This window comes from Cercospora kikuchii (assembly GCF_019650295.1).
Source record: "Cercospora kikuchii DNA, contig_00002, whole genome shotgun sequence".
In the NCBI taxonomy this organism is placed as follows: Eukaryota; Fungi; Ascomycota; class Dothideomycetes; order Mycosphaerellales; family Mycosphaerellaceae; genus Cercospora; species Cercospora kikuchii.
The window spans coordinates 926,906-942,335 of record NW_025408583.1 but is presented as its reverse complement, the minus strand read 5'-3'; the positions used below and the strand labels follow the sequence as shown (position 1 = coordinate 942,335).

The window sequence follows — 15,430 nt, the reverse complement described above, 5'->3', positions numbered from 1 at the left end:
TGACAAGTGCAGGTGCACGCGTTGCGGGAAGACGTGAAGTCGCGCTCGGCAAAACCCCGGGGAGATTGCTGGCTGCGACCTCGCACACCACCACCATTCGCTGGAGCTAGTCCAGCACGCATTCACAGAGGACAAACGTCACGGTATATGCTGGTCCACTCCGCCCAACTACTCGCATCTGTTCACAATAGATTCTGTCGCTCGCAACGCTACACACCGGGACGAACTGAACGAGATTGAGCCGACTGACTTGCAGAGTGAGTCGCGGCAACCCCGCAACTGCAGACGAGCAGGACAGGGCACGAGGCAGCCATGTTCAGCGGCTCGGTGAGTGCTCCTTACGTGTACCCTCGGACTGTTGGTGACGAGTCTCGTTGATCCAAGTCAACACTCACGTACTCATCGTGTCGTTTGCCAACGTTCCACGCAAGATCGTGAATGATCCCCCGCCATATCAGCGTTATCTTGTCTGAAGAGGTTGCTGTACAGCCGATGCATGACGCGAGCTAACGTCAAACGCTCCCAGCGCAAGCCATACTCGGCCATCACTGTACAAGTCGATCGCCTGACGAGTGAGCAATATGAAGAAGACGATGTCAGCGGGATCGTGGAGCTTATTGAGGTGATTCGCATTCAGTCGGCCGGGCCCACTGAAGCAGCGAGGGCATTACGCAAGAAGCTGTAAGCGAGATCGGTCAGCAAACGAGATTCGTGGCTGACTTATTGTTGTAGCAAATACGGCAATCCTCATCGTCAAATTAGGGCCCTCGTCATCCTTGACGGACTCATACAGAATGCAGGAGGACGATTCCAGCGTGCCTTCGCGGACGAGCCACTGCTCGAACGACTTCGATTAATGGCACGCGATGAGACTGTCGATCCTCATGTTCGCCAAAAATGCAAAGTGCTCTTCTCGCAATGGGCGAATGCTTACAAGAACACATCTGGCCTTGAACGGATTGCGACTCTCTACAAAGAGCTTCCAAAGACCCAACGTCCAGCCGCAGCACGTCAGAAGGTGCTGAACGACTCGCAGCCTGCCGAGTCCCCTTTTGATGAGCCAGAGTCGCGTTCCCGGTCGAACTCGTACCAAAAGCCGCCGCAAGCTACTCCTTCCAGACCAGTCACTCTCACGCCAACATCGTCGAGCCTATCTTCCAAGCTCTTCAAAGAGAAGAAAGGGGGCTCGCACAAGCCGTTTAACCTCAGCAAAGAGAAGGAGGGCATGACTAACGCCATTGCCCAGTCTTCGATCGCGTCTACTAATCTGTTGAATGGGCTACAATTGATCAATCGCGAGAACGAGCGCATCTCCGAGAATGCCGAGGTCGTCAAACGTTTCCAGACCTGCAAAGCACTCAGGCGTAAGATTCTATACTACATCCAGCACGTGGAATCCGACGAATGGATCGGCAGTCTCGTCAATGCCAATGATGAACTTGTCAAGGCTCTGACGGCATACGAAATCATGGATCGGAGTATCGATGATGACAGTGATAGCGATGCCTGGGAAGCTGTGGGCGGCTCGGCTGGCACGAGTACGCAGCAGCAACTGGCAGGACTCTCCTTATCCGAACAAGCTCCCGCAAAGCCACCAAGACCACCAGCAAATATTCCCATGCCACCACCAGTACCGGCAAGCGGTTCTAAGTCCTCAGCAGCGTCTAATCTCGACGACGAGAGCGAAGATGATGACAATCCTTTTGGTGACTCGAATGCTGTGCATACACCCTTCCAGGAGCCCTCGGGGATGACATGGAGAGAAGTTTGAGTATTTTACTGGCTGCTTGCGAGTAGAGGAGAGTTGGAGGAGCGTTTGAAATAGTAGTGCGTTGGAGCCAGCCAAACTTATCATGAATTCTCCCTTGATCCTCATTTTCTCGTGCCACACCATGAGCCCATCATTAGCCCTGGAGCAAATCAAAGTGCTTCAGATTGAATGTACTAGGTAGAAAACCCTCCCAAGAATTGCACACCCGCAAGGCGCGTGGCTATGTCTGTTTGCACACGTCACGTGGCTGAGCATGCATGTGATGTGGCTTGTGCTTGATGACGTGTAAAACTTCCATCCCAGCCTGCCCTGCCCTGCCAGTGGCACCAGCACCAGCCTACGAACTCAACTACATATCCAAAGAGCACTTGGAACCGAGAACCACAGCATCGACATCACATTTCAGCACAAGCCTCAATCTTACCTCAACTCAAGACTCACGAAGTTCTGATCAAAACCGGCCCACTTATTCCACAAGACTACTGCAACCATGCCTCCGTCAACAAGTTCTGGATCTTCGACCGCCGTGAAGACAACGACTCGGCCTGTCAAAGTACCGTGCTGGTGCGGTGACGATTGCCAGTGCTGTATCATTCCATGCGTACGTATCAGTCGAAGACTCTCGGATATGCCCCGTGATTCGAACTGACTGGAACTCCACAGAGCGTGATGTGAACGAGAGTTACCTGCAACGGCCGCACCACAAATGCTGTACAAAGTCCGTCCTGCCAGTCGACGCGGAAGATCGCGAGTCATTTTATTCGCAAGTCATTCTGGTTTCAAGCATAAAATTGTCATGGGGTATCAATGTTTCTACAATGCTTCGAATTACAAATGCCGATTGCCCAATCTGCATGCATCATTCACAAATTTCAGCTCTCATGCGACCACTTGGTCGCCTCTATTGATTACCACCGCAATTACCAATGCCATATGCATTTCCTACGACACAGCTCCCAACGTAGACCCACGGGTGCCCATGCCCAAACCCAGTCTGCTGCTCCAGCGATGCTGCTCTGCAATAAAGTCTTCATTGATTTCGAGAAGTTGCTCCGTCTGGATGCGAAGACTTTCCAATGTGCCTTCAAGATTGCTGACAGGAACGGCGTCGTCTTCGAGTGTGTTGCCGTCACTGAACTGGGAGAAACTTTCGTCATTGACGGTTGTAGTGGGAGACCGGAATGGGTTGTCTGAGGGCTCTCCATGCTCGCCAATGTGAGACGCTGGTGCTGCTCCTATGGTGTTCCGCTTCGCAAGCTCTAGATCGTCTCGTGCGCTCTGAAGCGCGAGTCGTAAATTCGTGTTGTCCTCTTGGAGGCGTTCGATCTCCTGGGCAGGGGTCCAATGCGCTTCGTAAGGAGTATGAGAAATGCTTGAAGAATCCCATTCTTCTTCACTGCCTTCGGATGACGGGGCAGAAGGATGCACATCAGGATGATGTTGGTCCTGCGCCACGCCAGAGCGGTCTGGGCTGCCTTGTGGTCGTATCGTCTCCGCGTGTTCAGCCCGAATGGCGGCAATGGCGGCTTCATGCTCACGAGCCTGTTGCTCAGCCGCAGCTCTGGCTTCTCCAATCGCAGCTGCATGCTGTTTCTGCAGCGCCTCGAAGGCTTCCTGGTGCTGCCGTGCTTGCTCTTCGGCTGCCATCCCTGCTTCTCTGATCGCTGCTGCCTCCACTTGAGCTACACGAGTTGCATGCTCTTCGACCATGTCCTGCACTCTTTGCATGTGTTCATGGTTCAGTCGTCGCAGGGCTTGTTCATGCTGGTCCTTCAGAGATGCTTCCCTGTTGGTCGCCGCTGCTGCTTCCGCATCAATCATCTTCGCCATGTGAGCAGCTTCTGCCTCCAGCATTCTCTGGGCGTGCACTTCTGCCATTTCTGACATTGCCCTCTCGTGTTCAGCCTTGAACTCTGCAAGTGACTTCTGTAGACCATGTCGCACCATCTCGGACTGTTTGGATTGTTCCTCGATGCGGTACAGGTCCGCCATTGCTTGGTCATGCTCTTGTCGCAGGGTATTGATGATTGACTGGAGATCCCGGCGAACAAGTGCGACTTTCTCGCTCTCTTGCTCAACCGAGCGCTGTTGATTCTCCTGAAGCTGCTTATAACTCGCTTGAAGCTCGCGATATGCATCATCATGCCTTTGCGATTCTTCTTCGAGCTCTCGATTGTGCTGCAAAGTCATTTCGCCAAGCTTCTGTTCGAGACGAAGTTTCTCCTGTTTAAGAGCATCGTGCTTTTCGGCACTAACAACTGACGCCGAGTCTGACTGAAGCTGCTTCACGGCCGCTTCATGCGCAGTCTCCTTTTCTTGTATCTGAGTGTGATGATTTTGCTTGATTTGTTCCAGCTCCTTGGCCAGTTGTGCTTCTTTGTCTGCGGCTTCTTGTCTGACTCGCTCCAGCGTCGCCTCAGCAGTAGCCAGCTCCGTACGGATGGCAGTCAGCGACTCCTCGGCAGCGACTTTGAGCGCTTCCATGTCTGACACAGCAGTCGAAAGCTCGCTGATCCGAGCCTTGCTCTCGGCTAACTCCTGTCCAGTCGTCCTGAGCTGCCTCTGTAACGCCTCCTGCCCAACTAATTGAGCCGCCTTAGTCTCGGCCAGCTCCTGTTTCGTCGACTTGAGCTCGGTCTGTATCGCTTCCTGAGTGCCAAGCATGACCTTGATCTCGGCCAGCTCCTCTTCAGTTGCCTTAAGCTGAGCTTGCAAGGATTCCTGCTCTTCGAGCTGAGCCTTGGCTTCGGCAAGTTCTTGCTCAATTGCCTTGAGCTGTGTCTGCGTTGCCTCCTTGTTATCACCTTGAGCCCTAGTCTCGGCCAGCTCCTGCTCGATCGCTTTGAGCTGTGTTTGCAGCGCATCATGATCACTGACCTGAGCCCTGGCTTCAGCAAGTTCCTGCTCAATCGTCTTGAGCTGTGTTTGCAAGGTCTCATGATCATCTAGCCGAGTCTTGGTCTCGGCGAGTTCTTTCTCTGTCGCTCTAAGCTTTGTTTCCAACGATTCCTGCTCGCTGACCCGAGCCTTACTCTCGGCCAACTCCTTTTCAGTCGTCTCAAGCCGTGTCTGCAACGCCTCTTGCTCGTTCACTTGAGCCTTTGTTTCAGACAGTTCCTGTTCAATCGTCTTGAGCCGCGTCTGCAACTCCTCTAGTTCACTAACCAGAGCCTTACTCTCAGCCAGCTCATTTTGAGCCGCCTTAAGCTGCGTTTGCAATAATTCTCGCTCGTCGACTTGAGTCTTCGTTTGAGCCAGCTCCTGTTCAGTCGTCTTGAGCTGCATTTGCAGCGTCTCCTGCTCGCTGGCTTGGCGAGCCAATCGATCACGCTCGCCCCGTGCGTCCTCAGCATCATGCTGCGAGACTTGCACTGCGTTCTGCAATTGTTCGATGGTCGCCTTCAGTGTGGAGACTTCTGCTGTAACCCTACTATGGGCGTCATCAGCATTGTGCTGCTGTTCCTCGTGTTTGGCTTGCAGACTCGCAATCACTTCATTGAGCTCCTTCTCTTTGCTCTCAATTTCTGCGCGAGCCTCCTTCTCGATGTCAGCTTTTACGCTTCGCAACTCTTCCGCATGCTGCGATCTAGCGGTTGCCAGCTCTTCCTTGCTCGCCTCATTGCCACTTCTGACGTCTTCAAGGTGTTGCTGTAGCTCGATAACCTTGCTTTGCAGACTCTCCATAGCCGTGGTAGATTCCTTATCTTGCTGCTCTGTGCGCTGTTCGCGCTCAACTTGGGCACGGGTGGACTCTTCGACACTGGAGTTAAGACGCTCAATGTCGGACTGCAGTCGGCCAACCTCTCCCTTGTGTTGCAGCTTGAGATCCTCATTGAGCTGTTGCAATTCCAGCACCTGTGATTGCAATCGATCCGTAGCGTCCCGCCCACTGTCGGCAGAACCAGTCAGCTCTTCTATCTGCTTGCGCAAACCTTTGACCAACTCCTCTTGCTTTGCCGTCGTTTCGCGACTCTGTCCGTCATCATGCTCACGCAATCTTTTGAGTTGATCGACCTCACCTTGGAGATCATCTTTCTCTGCACTAGCTTCGCCAACACGATCAAGGTGAGCCTGCAGCTGTACTGCATGCTGCTCCTCTAAACTCTTCATATCGGCTTGCAGTGCTTCTATGGTTTTCGCGGAGCTCTCCAGGGCAGAAGCATGCCGCTCCGCAGTTGCCTCGTCGTCGGCACGGAAAATCGCTAGCTCATCTCGCAACCTCTTGCTAGCTTGTTCTGCTTCTGCTGCCGCCGCTCGAAGCTCTTCGGTCTGCTGGTCTGCCCGTTCTTGCAACTCCTTCATCTCATTGTGAAAGCGTTCTTGGTTCTCTGCCAACTCAGCCGAAAGTTTCTCGGCCTTGTCGGCCGCTGCTTCACTGCGCTGTCGTTCCTCCTCAAGTTCTCGGCGAAGCTGCTCCAATGTCGTTTGCGCCTCGGCATCTTTCTGCACTTGCGCTTGACTGTCCTCGTCCAGCTTCATCTGGCAACGATCGATCTCCTGCTTCAGTTCTTCTACAACCTTGGCCAGCGAGTCACGGTCTTGAAGTTTCTCAATCAGCTCTTGCTGGAGTTCTTGCTCGTTCTGCGAGGCTCGCTCTTTGCTCTCTCGTAGCGCTTCTTCCACCGCCTCAATCTTGACCTCAACACCTTCCAGTCGGGACGACCGCCGACGATGGCTCTCCAAGTCTGTTCGCAGAGTCTCGATCTCGGAGTTTAATCTCTGTCGCTGTGCCTCTATTTCAGCACTGTGAGCTTGACGTAGGGAATCGAGCTCAGCTTCGTGCGCGGCCTGCTGCGTGGAGTAATCAGATTTGAGCTGCCCAGTCTTGGCCGTAGATGTGTCCTTGAGCTGCCGATTCTGCTCTTCTAGGCGTCCAATTTCTGCCTGGAGGTCCTTAATCTCGGCAGAAAGGGCATCCCGGGCAACGGTCTCGCGCAAAAAGCTTTGCATGACCTCCATCTCTCGCATTCCTTGCTCACGCTCGGAGAGCTTGGGGACAGGCGCCGTGTTTGGTCTGCCAACATCCTCAGACTGAGCGCGGGCATGGCGCACGAGAAGCTTCGCAGGGCGACGCTCAACCTCGGCGTCAGAGACAGCCTGCGATCGCAAGGAGCGAATTTCGAGCTTGCGAGGCGAAGAAGCCTGCAGCCCTGGTTCCGGTGCATTATCATCGTCTGTGACGCCAACGTGGTCTTCACTATCTCCGTCGCTTTTGGTGGGAGCGTCCGAACGGACGGACTGCGCACCGGACGCGGTCTCCTCCGGGATGGTGTCGCGCGACACAGGCCGTGCGGAAGCGCGACTACTGGCAGGGCTGCTGCTAGGAGGAACGGTCGAGGTGCGCGGACTCTTGGTCGAGAGGGGCGTGGAGCGAGGCTTCGTGGTGGATGAGCGGGGAGTAGAGGCGATGGCCGAGGATGAGGCAGTCGGCCTTGTAGCTAGACTACTGGTAGGCCGCTTGGCTGTAGGTGTAGAAGTCGTCGTTCGCCTTGCTGGCGTTGCAGCGGAGCGGGAAGTTGCAGACGACGAGGGCGCGGTAGTGGTCGATGAGGCGGTGCTTCGCCGGGTGGTCGAGGTTGAGCTGGTGGACGTGCCGAGAGAAGGGCGCGCACTAGATCGCGTCGCAGAGGCGGCGGTGGAGGCGGTAGCACTCGTTCTGCTCCGTGCTGATGGTGTGGTGGTCGAAGACGAGGATGATGGTGCTGCCGTTTTGTTGGCACTGGCCGACGCAGCGGTCGGCTTGGTGGTTTTCATAGCTCAACGCGTCCTTTTGGGGAATGCAATGCCATGTAAGTTGCTATGCCCGTTGCCATGCCATGCAAGATGCAAGACTCATCCACGCATAAGGAGGTCGGGTGTTGGCGTCGTTGTTCACACACCTTCCGTCCCGCGCTCGATCTGCAATGCAGATGCACGAGACATCCCTGCACCCTGCCGCGGGATCTACGGGAGGCTCGGAGCGTTGAGCCGCTTCTGAAAGCTTGTCTCCTTCGTCTGTGTCTGTGTCTGTATCTGTGTCGACTTCCTGCTCCTGCCTCGATGCTTTCCTTCCTGGATGAACAGCGTTTGCCTGATGATAATAGGCGCAACCACGGCATCTGAAGCACTGAAAATCTGCGTTGAAGATAGAGGGCAAGGAGCAGGGTGCGCGAACAGGACTACTCTCGCACTCGACAGCACACCTTTCTCGGATGAAATAGTCGCTTCCAAGCTCACGAGGTTGGCTACGGGCTGGTCTTCTTCCGGAGAACCGCAGCAAGGCATTTTCCTCCGACAAGCCATGGGTTGTCATCACTTCTCAGCCTGCCGAACAAGCGAAAGGGCGCTGTAGAGAGCTGCCGGAGAGACGATCATTGTGCCTTTTGCCGGGATGCCGTACGCCGGCATGAGTGCAACCAGTAGCAGTAGCAGCGCTATTGGCGGCGGCCAGCGCTCTCTGCTCACACCTTCACCATCGCCTTCACCAGCTCCGGACGCCGAGGAGAGTGAGTCACAACGCAATGGCGAGCGCGAATGGCGCGGCGGCGCGGTGAAGCCTTCGGAGGCTCCCCGTAGAGGCAGTGAGGCCACTGCTCTCAGCCCTGCCGCTTTGCACGACCTCACCTCGTCACCCGACTCACTACCTCTGCGTTCGCTCGACGATAACACTCCGCTCCCTGCGCTGGACGAGGCAATGGCCAGCGACCACTGGCACGACGCACCTTCCCGTTCGCAGGCTACGGAGCAGCATCAGCCACCTCAACCGCAACCGTCGGCCGGTGCATCTTCGTCGTCGGCGGTGGACTCGCCTGCCCCCTCGCCACATGCCGCGCAACGCCGTCATTCGTCGGTGCGGACTTCGCGAGCGAGAGCCCAGCTTGCTCCGCTCAAAATCGACGATCAAGCAGACCCCAGAGGCAGCGGTCTGCGCAGAGGATCGTCACATACGCACCGTCAACCTTCGCCCATACCCGCCGTGCTGCCTGTGCCGCCCATGTCTCTACCCACCCACCTACATCTCGAGCTGGCATCGGAGCGACCTTCCGCTCTCTACCTTCACCGATCTGCCACTAGTGACTTTCCCTACGAGACATCAGCGGTCAAGTTTGAGCGACTGCACAACTTTCTCATGCTTCCGCCCCAGCTGGAGCAAGTCTTAGTCTTTGGCGCTATCGCGTGTCTCGATGCGTGGCTCTATACCTTCACCATCTTGCCACTGCGCTTCCTTAATGCCCTCATGATTCTGCTACAATGGATGGGTGGTAATGCCACTCAAGAGGTCCAAGATATGGCCGGGTTCGTCTATGAGGGGCTGGGCCGAATGTGGCGGCGTCGGCAACGATCAGACCAACGAGATCGTAAAGCCTCTTCGTCCAGTCAAAGGCCCAATGACGGAGACGCGCGATCGAGCAAGGATACACACGACGGCACTTCAAGCGACCCACGACCCCCTCATGTCTCGCAGTCGACTGCGGACCACGATCACCCCATGTCGCCAAAGCGCAAGGTCCGTAAGCCATCGAATGTCTTCCGTCATCGGCGTACACGGTCAACGCCATCGGTACTTCTTCCCAGTCACAAGGCCGACCTACTTCAGGGTCTCCTCATCGTGACCAGTTGCATTGCGCTCATGTCATTTGATGCGAGCCGGACGTACCACTCAATCAGAGGACAGGCTGCCATTAAACTATACGTCATCTACAATGTTCTCGAGGTCTTCGATCGCTTGCTCTCTGCAGTCGGTCAAGACATTCTAGAATGCTTGTTCTCGCGCGAGACCTTGGAACGCAATCCCGATGGTCGCAGTAAGATCTCCCGGCCGTTTTGGATGTTTCTGCTCGCTCTCCTCTACGTCATCGGCCATTCCACTGCCTTGTTCTACCAGGTAGTCACGCTAAATGTTGCAGTCAACTCTTACTCCAACGCTCTCCTGACCTTGCTTATGAGCAATCAATTTGTCGAAATCAAGGGCACAGTGTTCAAGAAATTCGAGAAGGAGAACCTATTTCAACTCACCTGCGCCGATGTCGTGGAGCGCTTTCAACTGTGGCTTATGCTGCTGATCATAGCGTTGCGCAACATCGTTGAAGTTGGTGGCTTAAGCATCAGTCTCAGTGCGGCCTTCAGCGACGAGAGCTCGACTAGCGCATCGTCAAGCAACAATGCGACTAGTTTCCCGCTCCTTTCGGGTCTGGTAATTCCGAAGGCCTTCACCTTGATGCCGACCTGGACAGGAGAAGTCCTCGGCCCTTTCCTCATTGTGCTTGGCAGTGAGGCGCTGGTCGATTGGTGCAAACATGCCTATATTTCGAAGTTCAACAACGTGAAACCGAACATATACGGGCGCTTTCTAGATGTCCTGGCAAAAGACTACTATTCTCACGCGTTCGTGGACCAAAATCTTACGAAGAGGCTCGGCTTACCTATCATCCCTCTCAGCTGTCTGTTCATCCGATCGATGGTCCAAACATATCACATGTTCCTGGCCACTCATATGCCGCCGCCAATCCCAGCCAGTGCGACATCATTGTCCCTCGAGGCTGAGACCACAGATACGTCGTCGGTCATCATGGTTGCACTGCACAATTTTGATAATGTGCTGCGTCGAGCTCTCGGTACATCCACTTTTGGGGCCGGGAACCACGCAGGATCGACATACGCTTGGTGGACTTTGGACGACTTCATAGCGCTCGCCACGATGGTCATATTCTTCCTGGTCATCTACCTCGTTTTCCTGGCACTCAAGCTGATCTTGGGGATGGGTCTACTATCGTACTCCCGGAATCGTTACCGTGACATGAAGACTAGAGAGGATCAACCTATCGACACTTACGGTCGAAGGGTTGGCGGGTGGGGAGCGGTGGAGGTCGACGAAGACAAGCGTCGCTGGATCTATGAAGACGACCCTGAGAATCTGGCCAAGCTCAAAGAGAAGGAGAGCAGAGGTCGTCAGAAAGCCGATCAAACGGCGTTGAAGCTTGATAACGTTGATCGTTATACGATGGTTGCCAAAAGGATATGGTAGTACAAGCTAACCAGCACAGTAGCCTCGGCCTCTGCAGTATTGAACCACTTCTCATCGCCTTCATGGCCTCCTAGCCCAGAAACAATATCGTACCAGCGCAAGACGAGTAAGTATGAGTTATGCAATCATCGTCGCAACCACCATCGCTGCTTGTGGGATGGCCAGCACCCAACGAACGGTATGCGATGTTTTGACCCTAGGACCGCGATCGGCGAAGCCTTCGCGCAACTGCCGCCAGCTGAAGTAGCTAAGCAACAAGTCAAGGCAGGGATCCTTGATCAAAGCTGACTACAGGCTATGTCGGCTCATTGAGTGGCCCAACTACCCGCATGTACTCGCGGAGCCCAGGTTGCACCATATACTTGACAAACTGCTTTCCTATCGTGGAGAGAGCTGCGCACACATATAGAGCCAACCCTTGCCCTAGTCTGATGGATGAGAGGATGCTGAGTCGGCAGATCGTCAAGACCGCATAGGTCGTGAGGGGTTTTGAAACGTCATGCAGGCCGGCGATCGCCGCAACACCAGGGTATGCGGAACCAAAGCGCGGTTGAACACCAACAAAGCATTCACTTACGACAAGAACAGCAGTAAGACTACCAACATACTTGTACCTGCAGTCATACTTCTGTCTTCCTAGGTCCAGCTTTCCTGGATCGCCTCAATATATCAGCAAGCCAAGTTCGCTTGCCTTTTGTCTCACACTTATTCTATTGTCTTTACGACTTCTAATTATCCGGCTGATCCGGAGACCTGAACAATATGCCTCACAAGGAATCCTACGTGGAATTCACGCCTTCACGCTATCCGCCATTTCCTGATGGTCTCAAGGAGATCGAGCTCAAGACTATTTCACTTCGCAAGATCCAAGATGCTGATAGGGATGAACAAGAACTCATGTTCGAAGCATGCAAGGCTTGGGGATTTTTCTATTTGGATCTGAGCGATTCTGAGCAGGGCGAGATCATATCGCACAGTGCTGAAGATGTTGCTCGAGTTGCCGAGGATGTAATGGCTATGCCTATGGATGAGAAGATGAAGTATCCTTTTGATTTTGCGAATCGAGAGGTTTTTGGGTAAGTGGAGTGCTTCAAGTGATGAAGTGATGCAGTGTGTTGATCAAATTTAGCTACAAGGTCATTGGACAGACAAAAGTGGACAAGGTATGTATCATTGTCCGTCTGCGTAGAGCAGAACATGTTATGCAAGACGACGGACTTCGGCTAACTCTCCCCAGAACCAAACTCCCGACACAGCAGAATTCTTCAACGTAGCCAAAAATGACATGATCGTTCCTGATGATCAAATGAAACGAGCATGGCCGAAACCTGTTTTAGAGAATAAACCTCTTCTCGCCACATATTGCAAGACCGCACACTCTGTCGGTCTCCAGATCTTGGAAGTTCTAGCGAAGAAGCTAGGAATCGATCCCGAGGAAATCCATCGTCGACATAAAATTGAAGAGCTTTCTGGAGATCATATTAGGATGACGAGGGGACCTCCGAGGAAAACGGCTGATATGCCGGAGATCCAGACGCCTTCGCATACGGATTTTGGAACGATTACGATACTGATGAATTGGCTTGGTGAGTTGATTTTTGACGTTCTTGCGTGAGAGAGCTCGCTGACCTGTTGAATGCAGGCGGTCTTCAAGTCTATGGGTCACCAAATCGTGTCCTTGGCAATCTCGACTACGACGATGACACCGCAGAATGGATGTGGGTTAGACCGAAGAAGGGCTGCGCAATCGTCAATCTCGGAGATGCTGCTGTCAAATTCACAAATGGTGTCCTGTGTTCCGGTCGCCATCGCGTGATACCCTCTCCTGGAGAGCAGGGCAAATGGCCACGATACAGTAGGTCTACACCTATCCCATTCGTATTCAGCGATGGCTAATGGGAATCGCGTGATGTACAGGCATCGTATATTTCGTCCGCCCGGCTCATGAATGCCGATTGAAGACACTGAAGGGTAGTGGTGTACCGGAAGCTGGAGACGAAGACGAAGAAGGCGTCAATGCCAAAGATTGGATCTTCATGCAGGCTGAGCGGCTTGCTGGTAGGTAGAGTCTGATGAAATTTTTTATGAGAAAGGATTACATTTCGGATAGGAAGTCCTGAGATTGTACGTGTTCTTATAACCAGACTGGGGTCTTAACTTGACGGCGTTTTCGCATCACCTCCCACATCTCCATGAGCATGATTCAAAGCCAAGCCACGCATGCTTGAGGTGTTTCTCCTTGCCCCGTTGCTGGTAACATTCCACACGGAGCCACGGATGAGCTTGTAGTCAGTGAGAAGCAACATGCCCGTTCGCACGTGCATGCTTCGCCTTAGTACGCTAACAAAACAAAGCGTTCATTTATTGCGTGGTAGCAAGACTGATGAATGACAGTCAAGGAAGTGACGCTGAAGCTGATTGTCATATGCTTGGCATCGAAAACTATAGTACACATGGTCGCAGTACGCTCAAAGACGCATGCTTCCACAAATCATAACCCGAAAGGTCCGCGCCAACTGAGATGGCTTTGAAGCTTGGTCTACCATTAGTTCATGCTTGACTCGTACTGCATGTAACTTTACGAAAGAAGGAAACGAGCTCGTGTTCTGTCCCGCCAGCTCAAAACATAGTGCCAAAGTTCTCGTTGATGTCCGTCAGTGGTTTTCGCGGGCTGCTGGGCGCGCCGTTGTCGTCGGTAGCCGGCTTTCGATGCCTAGAAATCTATTAGTTTTCACTTCTACAATCGCGTGTGGAGTCGAACGTACCTGAACGTGAAGCCCACAAAGAGGGAACGACCCATTTCGCCACCCCGATCTGCCATGCGCTCCAGTGCCTCCTGTTTCTCCAAGACCTCCTTGTACTTCGCCATGTCTTTCTCGCTTCCGAAATCGTCGAAGTAGCCTGCGTCTGTGTCCGAGTCGAGTTCTGGCACGAATGGCGCGCGTTCTTGACGCAGACGGTCCCACGCAACTTCACGGAAGTAGTCATGACTCTGGACTTGCTTGATACCACGGAGTCTGTTCTGCTTCCCACTGATGAGTCTCGTGATCAGGTCCCAGGTGCGGCGCGACAAGAAGTAGTTCGGATCCTCGTACTCCGGCTTCCGCAAGACATGTTGCCAGCGCTTCAGATTCTGCCATGTCTCATCGACGGAAGCGCCAGCGAAAGGTGGATAGCCAGCTAGAGCCTCGAAGAGCATGCATCCTAGAGACCAGTAATCGACTGTGAAATCGTACTCGTCTCCCTTCAAGACCTCTGGCGCCATGTAGTCTGGAGAGCCCACAATTGACTTGGCGTAATTTACATCACGTTCACGCAAAGATCGGTAGCCTTCTCGACGCTCCTTCAGTGATCGCTCTTCCATGGGTCTCCCGAAGGGAATTGCGTGGGCGGGTATGTTACCCGCTTCTTCCAGCCGAATCCGCATGCTCTCGATCTTGGCAGGGGCCAGGAAGCCAGCAGCGAGGCCAAAGTCGGTGAGCTTGACGTGCCCAGTGCCATCAATCAAGAAGTTCTCCGGCTTCAGGTCACGGTGAATGTAGCCAAGCTGATGCAGTGCGTCCACGCAGAGAAACATCTCGGAGATATAGAATCGAGCATGTCGGTTGTGTAGCACGCCGGTATTGTTGAGGAGCGTACGAAAGTCCCCTCCCGGCACGTACTCCATGGCGAGGTAGATGCTCGTATCGTCCTGAAACGAGTATAGCAGGCGAGTGAGCCACTCGCTCTTGGCATTGGTGAGGATATCGCGCTCCGTGAGCACGTGGCGTACTTCGTCGAGCTTGAACAGCAACTTCTTGCTCATCACTTTGAGCGCGCAGATCTCGCGTGTGTCCTTCTTCGATGCCAGGTAGACCTGACCATATCCACCTTGCCCGATCTGCGTCAAGATCTGGAAGTCGCCGTGGCGCAAGCGCGTTCTGCGCTGGCGGAGGTTCGCCCTCTCGCGGCCAAGATACTGCTTCCACAGCTCGTCATATTGATCCGCGTCCGCAGAAGGGCTGGACGGGGTGGGCGGCGGATTGTGGGTTTTGAATGCCTGGAGGCGCTTTTGGCGGTTGTGGATGTAAGACAGCAGATCGTAATAGTAATCGAGAAAGTAGAGCTGTGTGACATTGGCCAGTCTCTTGACGCTGGGCTTTTGCAGCTTCTCGAGCTGCTCTGGTGTGAGGCCGCCGCCGATCGTCTTGCTGTGGCGAGTGGGCGAAGGGTCGTCGCGCTGGCGGTATGGCTCCTGCCTACTCGCGGCAGCCTGGTTTACGAAGCTCTGTGTCGACTGTGGCTGGGGCCGCTGTGCTGGGGAGGTATTCTCCTTGCCCGGCCCAGGCGCGCCAGCTTTGGCATCGGGAGAGGCGAAGGGATCGTAGTGGGCGGGGCGCGAGGGGGATTGAGTCGGGAGGAGTTTCAATCGACTTTCGAAGACGTGAGGCAAGTCGTGTGCGCCTGGCGGGAACTGGGATTTGGAAGGGCTGCCTGCCGGAGTATGTGCCGGGGATATGAACGCTTCGTCGTCGGCGTCGAGAGCTGTATGGGCGCTCAGCGCCGCACGCGGCGGAGGGATTGGAAGTTTGAAGTCGAGCGGAGTCGTCATCGTAGCAGACTAGCAGGCCGGCGGGCGATCTCGCGGCGAATACAGGCGCGCGAAGACGACGGTA

At 54.2% G+C, this 15,430-nt stretch overlaps 5 protein-coding genes across 5 annotated transcripts; 3 read left to right on the top strand and 2 right to left on the bottom strand.

Moving 5' to 3' along the window:
* Positions 1 to 496: 496 nt before the first annotated feature.
* CKM354_000258500 (uncharacterized protein) lies at positions 497 to 1,771 on the top strand (the record flags this gene model as incomplete). Its single annotated transcript, XM_044797746.1, has 2 exons — positions 497 to 681; positions 733 to 1,771. 2 exons carry the CDS (start codon positions 497 to 499, stop codon positions 1,769 to 1,771), a joined length of 1,224 nt encoding a protein of 407 aa, XP_044653681.1.
* A 942-nt stretch (positions 1,772 to 2,713) lies between these two features.
* On the bottom strand, positions 2,714 to 7,525 carry CKM354_000258400 (uncharacterized protein; the record flags this gene model as incomplete). The annotated part of the gene is made up of 1 exon (XM_044797745.1): positions 2,714 to 7,525. One exon carries the CDS (start codon positions 7,523 to 7,525, stop codon positions 2,714 to 2,716), a length of 4,812 nt encoding a protein of 1,603 aa, XP_044653680.1.
* Positions 7,526 to 8,141: 616 nt separating this feature from the next.
* CKM354_000258300 (uncharacterized protein) lies at positions 8,142 to 10,775 on the top strand (the record flags this gene model as incomplete). Its single annotated transcript, XM_044797744.1, has 1 exon — positions 8,142 to 10,775. The coding sequence occupies one exon, from the start codon at positions 8,142 to 8,144 to the stop codon at positions 10,773 to 10,775; it is 2,634 nt and encodes an 877-aa protein (XP_044653679.1).
* A 762-nt stretch (positions 10,776 to 11,537) lies between these two features.
* CKM354_000258200 (uncharacterized protein) lies at positions 11,538 to 12,841 on the top strand (the record flags this gene model as incomplete). The annotated part of the gene is made up of 5 exons (XM_044797743.1): positions 11,538 to 11,851; positions 11,905 to 11,938; positions 12,013 to 12,361; positions 12,418 to 12,630; positions 12,693 to 12,841. 5 exons carry the CDS (start codon positions 11,538 to 11,540, stop codon positions 12,839 to 12,841), a joined length of 1,059 nt encoding a protein of 352 aa, XP_044653678.1.
* A 553-nt stretch (positions 12,842 to 13,394) lies between these two features.
* On the bottom strand, positions 13,395 to 15,366 carry CKM354_000258100 (uncharacterized protein; the record flags this gene model as incomplete). The annotated part of the gene is made up of 2 exons (XM_044797742.1): positions 13,395 to 13,488; positions 13,541 to 15,366. 2 exons carry the CDS (start codon positions 15,364 to 15,366, stop codon positions 13,395 to 13,397), a joined length of 1,920 nt encoding a protein of 639 aa, XP_044653677.1.
* Between the last annotated feature and the right edge of the window lie 64 nt (positions 15,367 to 15,430).